At 40.8% G+C, this 6,000-nt stretch overlaps 1 protein-coding gene across 3 annotated transcripts in view; it reads left to right on the top strand.

The window, feature by feature from the left end:
• The window catches only part of AFF2 (ALF transcription elongation factor 2), a 563,946-nt gene extending 558,507 nt beyond the window's left edge, over window positions 1-5,439 (top strand). For all 3 annotated transcript variants that reach the window (XM_056130207.1, XM_056130208.1, XM_056130209.1), the window contains one exon: window positions 963-5,439. In XM_056130207.1, the coding sequence (XP_055986182.1) occupies window positions 963-1,084 (122 nt within the window). In that variant the 3' untranslated portion in view covers window positions 1,085-5,439. The remainder of the gene's footprint in view (window positions 1-962) is intronic.
• Window positions 5,440-6,000: the final 561 nt, after the last annotated feature.

Genomic DNA, 6,000 nt, shown 5'->3' on the forward strand with positions numbered 1-6,000 from the left:
AGAGGGGCAGAGGAATCGAATCTGGGTTGGCCGTGTGCAAGGCAAACGCCCTACCTGCTGTGCTATCGCTCCAGCCCAAAGGAACTGACAGTAAAACTAAGAAATTAGATTCCACCCAGTTTGGGAGAATGCCGATGATTACAATTACAGCCTATGTTCACTGAGTTTATCTATACTAGATCTGGAAAAATTGCTAAGCTCAGTTCATTTGGACAGAAAAGGACTATTTCAGTTCAATAACACAGAGAATGCCAAACACTGTCCAAACACTGTCCTCCCATTGTTCATCGATTAGCTCGAGCGGGCCCAGTAACATCTCCATTGTGAGACTTCTTGTTACTGTGTTTGGCATATTGAATGCCACACAGTTTAATATTGTGAAGACAGTCATGCCATGCCATTTTGCGGATAATGACCCATTTCTAAATATAAATATACAATATATTAAAAATAAGTTTAAATAAATTTTCTTTTACACATGTAGTTTAAGCATATATATTTAGTATGTACATTATGCATAAATATTATATAAGCATGTATAAACAATGTAACTACAAGTATATGGTCTAAATACACATATTGTAGTATGTGTATCTTACAAACATCTATAGGATTGTAAGTGTCCTTTGAAACCTGCTGTCTGAGAAAATCTATAGTGATTTGGAAAACCTTACTATGAGTTAAATAACAGATTTACATGGAATTTAAATTAATCAAAATAAGTTACAAACATTGTTTGTGCTGCAGAGTATAGAACTTACAAAGATTCAAATAACAGTGTTCAATATACATGCAGAGTTTTGATTTCCTGGTAGGTACTCCATAAATGATTTTTGAATGAAAGGAGAATGAAGAAGTTTAACTATATCCACATGGTTGTGTTGCATGAAAGCTCCTTCGCAATCTAATGCACAATCACATCATATTCAAAGGCCTGACCCTGGTCTGCTTCTGATTTTCAGAATTCTTTGGAGATCTGGATACGCTGATGGGGCCTCTGACCCAGCACAGCAGCATGACCAATCTTGTCCGCTACGTTCGCCAGGGACTGTGTTGGCTGCGTATCGATGCTCACTTATTGTAGTGGGTGCACTTCCATTTCTGGTGTCAACACTCATCACTCTACATCTACCAGAGCGCCGATGGTCACTGGTGGAACTTCACTCATTTCGGACAGTTCTTTGATTCTGTTTGTTTCAGTATATTTGTGATATCTGCAAAACACAGAGGTAACAGATGTCAATGTAAGTGGACACTACAACTTGAGAGCAGTGTATATTTTATGACCGTCATTTTCCAACATCTTGTATACAGCATTTGTCACATCCCACCATCCTTTTGTAGAATGATGCATTCATCCCCGATAGTATTGTTTGAAGTCCACACTACCCAAAACAAAGAATGGAAAGAACTTATGATGATAACAGGTTCCTGAACAATGAAGTCACATATACATGTACATACATGTGTATGTATGGACTTAGACACAGAGAACTTGCAAGATTCCGAATTTCAGCACCAATCATTCCCCAAACCATAATCATATGTTCAGAAAAGAACATATTTCATAATCCATCGTTAAACTTTTGTGGTTTCCACAGACTTAATCTTCAGGTGAGAATTTTCATTATCAAAACCCAGTGGGTAAAGAAGTTTATTATATTGCTACAGCAACATCATAAAATCAAGAGTGTTAGGGAAATAAATGAGCTTAGCAATGCCACTCTTCAAGATTATTCCACACAACCAGAGGGTTTTTGGTTTGTTTTGTTTAATATACCTTTCTTGATTCCCTATTTAAAAAAAAAAAACAATGGGGCTGAGGAGATAGTACAGAGGGTAGGGTGCCTGCATTGATTGTAACCAACCCAGGTTTGAACTTTGATATCCCATATGGTCCCCTGAGCCCCACCCTGAGTATAGAGCTAGGAGTACTCCCTGAGCACAGTTGGGTGTGGCCCAAAAACTCAAGCAAAAACTTTTTTAATGAGAGAAGTGGGAACATTTATTTTAACAACTTTCAGGCATCAGCTGCCTTGGTATTTTTTAAAATCATCATTTGAAGCATAAATCCTCACCTGGGATTCTCTTTGTATAAAGCTCTCCTTTTGAGGGACAGTTTAGTGGGTGCATTCCCCAGTGATCAAAATGCTACACTCCAGTTTTAGAAATGAGACCTGGGAAAGGTCTAGACAGTGTCCAAGGATTTTATACCTCGGCCTCATTTACAGTTCATAGGTGGGAACATAAATGGCAGGATTTTTAAAAATCATAGTATACGCAAATCTTTGAAGTAAAAGTCAAATTATTACTACCTAGAGATAATAATGTACAGCTTACTTCCTAGTGGCTTTAAAGTCTGGACTTCCTTGATTATTCTTCACAGTTTCTATTTTAAGGGGTTTCTTTTCTATCTTTGAACTTTCTTTTGTATTTTTGGATCATTAGCTTTTGACTAATAGAATCACTGATTTTATTCATGTCTACAATAACATGAACCATTTCTATGAAAATTCCAAAGAAAACTCCAAACTCTCTAAGTAGTAGCTAGTCTTTCAACAACAGCAACAAAAACAAACAGACAGACAAAAGAACCAACCCTGAGTCTTGGGGGTTTCTCTGGGGTGCTTAGAAAGAGCCCTTCCCCCAAAGATTGGGAACAGTTCACTAATTTAGAGATAATTCCACATGGGTTGCGATGATCACCACCTCTTACGATCCTTGACATTCATATTATCCCTAAACATCACAATGTAAATATTATCTTTGGTATTACAGCTCACCAGAAAAATCCCCCACATGTAGTAAACACTATCCACACATTGATTCCTTGTAACTACCTGCTGGTATATAATTCTACATAGCATTTAAATCTGCTGAGTTATTGAATTCTGTTGACTATTCACCAGATGAATAGTAGACACATGCACATGAAAGATGTGAATTTGCCTGATTTTTAAGCAATTCTTATAAATCTGTGATAGGAACAGCAAGGGATTCCTCTACACTCTCATTGTCAAGGTTCGTTGCAAGAGACGGACTTGAGCTCCACTCTGGTCATCTTTGAGTTTAAGACCCTTTGTTGTATAATAAGGTTGTGGAAGTTACACTCCAATGACTGAGGCCACGTTGATGAGATGGCTGCTAGGAGCATCCCAGCAGCTGAACCCAGCACTTTTGATGCTCCCAGTGTGGTTGAGCTTTATGTTCAGAGTCTCAGCAACAACACACATGAAGACAAACACAGAGACAAATGAAACCTCAGAGAATCTTTTCTGAGCCTCTCAAGTGAGGCAAATGATCCTATGAATGACTCCAAACACCCCAGCTGGGTGTCACATAAAAATTAAGCTGAAGGCTTTGCCATGACTCAAGTTCTCTGTTTTATTACCATGGCTTACCAGGTAACGGGCCTGGCTATTCACTATAGAATAAAACCCACTGACTTGACTTATAAATTCAACTTAGACCACAATCCTAGACCACCATGGATTTAGGAATAGATTCTTGAAATCCAGTCTCCAGAAACTAGACATTAGAATGCTGGGAGCAAATTCCCAGAGGGGGGAAAAGCGTATTTCCCCAGGGGTGCAAGACTTCTATCTCTAGTTTCACTGAGTCACTGTATCGACTTGACATATTGCAGAGGGACAGCAGGCAGTCCTGCTGCCAGACATCAGCTTCGGTGGCTGAGTGTGAAGTGTGTGCCAAATCAGCAACACGATGATTGGCTCTGACAGTTGAGCTCAGGATCACCACCTGATTACTTAGTAGACCCATTTCAAAACAGCTGAGAACCCAATCAAAGACGGAGGATGACTTGCCCTCCAAACCCTGGAGACGAGACATCTTGTGATTTCAGGAGTAAGGATTGTTGCTCTATACTAGGCACTCTATTTGCCATGCTGTAAATGGTGATCTGTGTTGTAGGTGTGCAGCTATTTGAGGGATTGAGATATTTTGTCAAGTAAATCTCTTCAGTGTACTGGTTTGTGGGAGGGATGTGAGACCTGTGGATGGCAGGGAGAGGTCCTTCCTGGAGACCTTGAGGAGGCTTGGTGGGACACTTCTCAGTGGCACATGGAGGTATGGGCAGAGCCATGGCAACATACACCTGAACAAGTACACAAAAGGATCTCAGCCCTGCAAATGGAGCCGGGTAGGGCCACCACTATGCCTTCATTTGTCACCCAAGCTCCAAACACAGAGAGTTTGACAAGTTTGTGTTATGATGTGGGCTTGGCTTTGTATTTTTAATTAACTTTGGATTTTTTAGTGGTTTTGTCATATTACTGTCTGAGTTTGGTAGGTAGGGTTAATTTGACAAGAGTATACTAGTGTGGTCCTTGGGGTAGAATTTAGCCGTAAGCATGTTGTTAGCCAGCCTGTAGACTGTTAATTACTTAATAATCTCATTGGGAAAATACTAGTAGTTTTATATTTGGATGACGTAATTGAAAAAGCAGACTAGCTGCTGCTAACTTTCAGAAGACATGAGGTTGGGATGCCTTTTTTCCCCATGTGATGGTATAAAAAAGCTTCAGAACTGTAGTCAATCACTGAGTTACTAAATTAGAAACCATTGGCTAAAAGGTTTTGCGCAGTTTCCAAATGTATTGATTGTCATTTGGACATTACATTGCTGAAGGCACGGGCTTAGGTCTGCCTTGGAAAGATACTCGTTCTATCATATCTTTCTCGAGGCTAACTAATTTCGATTTGGGTTTATTCAAATTTGCATCCTGGAGATGGGAGTTGCAGTGTGAAGTTGGAAAGCATTTTCGAAGGCAGGATTGATTTAGCTGTGAGGGCGAAGCCCTCATTACTTATCAACAGACATGATAAAGTTCACCTGCAAGAGTTGGCAGGTGGGAGAACCAAACTGGATCACTGGGTAGGACTACTCAGTAAGGCAGTGAACTGTTTGCTTAGAGAAGCATCACTCTTCCCATTGAGAAAATGTGTGGCATCACAGTAGAGCTACACAGAATCAAGTGAATGGGTCAATATAGTGCCCCCAAGTCAATTCTGTGGGGGGAAAGTATTGGGCCAGTTGTCACCATTCCGTTACACGACTGGCAGACTAAATTCTTTGTCCTCCTCGTTACCGTTGTTGTTGTTGTTGTTGTTATTGTTGTTATTGTTGTTTCTCATCTTCACTTGCACAGCCTTATTCTCATAATTAAACTCTGATTCATTTTCTCTTTGGTGTTAGCAAACTCCAACTACTGATGTGACATCTGTGTATTGATAATCAGCATTTACCCTGGCAGGAGGCAAGTCGGATAGACTGTTCTCTGATGTTGATGGTACCATCGGATATTTTGGGGGAAAGAAAAAGTATTAATTCCCTTTCCTTTCTCCTCGCAAAGCTAGAAGCCCTCGACCAGGCACATCACATTTTCCTCTGTAATCCATAGACTACAAGAAAATTGCATTGTGGGGAGGGTGGCGGGGAGGGGGGGTGGGGGGCGAGGGGAGGGAAGCCCTTCCAGGCCAGGCTGCAGTTCTTGACCCTTTCTGCTTCTGTCATGAGATGTTAATGAATCTTTCATAAGGCTTTCATTGGGTTAGGGGGCGCTGAACTGCTTTTCCAATCCATGATCAATCATCGTTCTTCTAAGAGATTGGAGCTTTGCTGTTTCATTAACTGTGCAGTGTAGACTAATGGTGTTTAATAAAAATCATTCAAAATTTCAAACTATTTTGCCAGTGAACTTAATTTTGTTGGCTCTTTGATTTGTCCCCGTCTTTGAGGTAGGGATGGTGAAGAAAGGGTGAAAACTGCCATCTGGGGCCCTAGCAGGAATCTGCAGGGATACACTGCCCCCCCCCCACCCCCTGCCTGACAGCACTTGCTTGGTGAGCAGCAGCCTGAGGACCAGCTCAGGAAAACCTCCTGAAGAATTCCTCAGTGGAGACTTTCAGCTGGGATCAGCTCATCCTATCTGAAGGACTCATAGTTCTCACAATCTGGAGCTTAATATGAAATTCAAGTGT

Source organism: Sorex fumeus, unplaced genomic scaffold, assembly GCF_029834395.1.
Source record: "Sorex fumeus unplaced genomic scaffold, SorFum_2.1 ptg000075l, whole genome shotgun sequence".
Lineage (NCBI taxonomy): Eukaryota > Metazoa > Chordata > Mammalia > Eulipotyphla > Soricidae > Sorex > Sorex fumeus.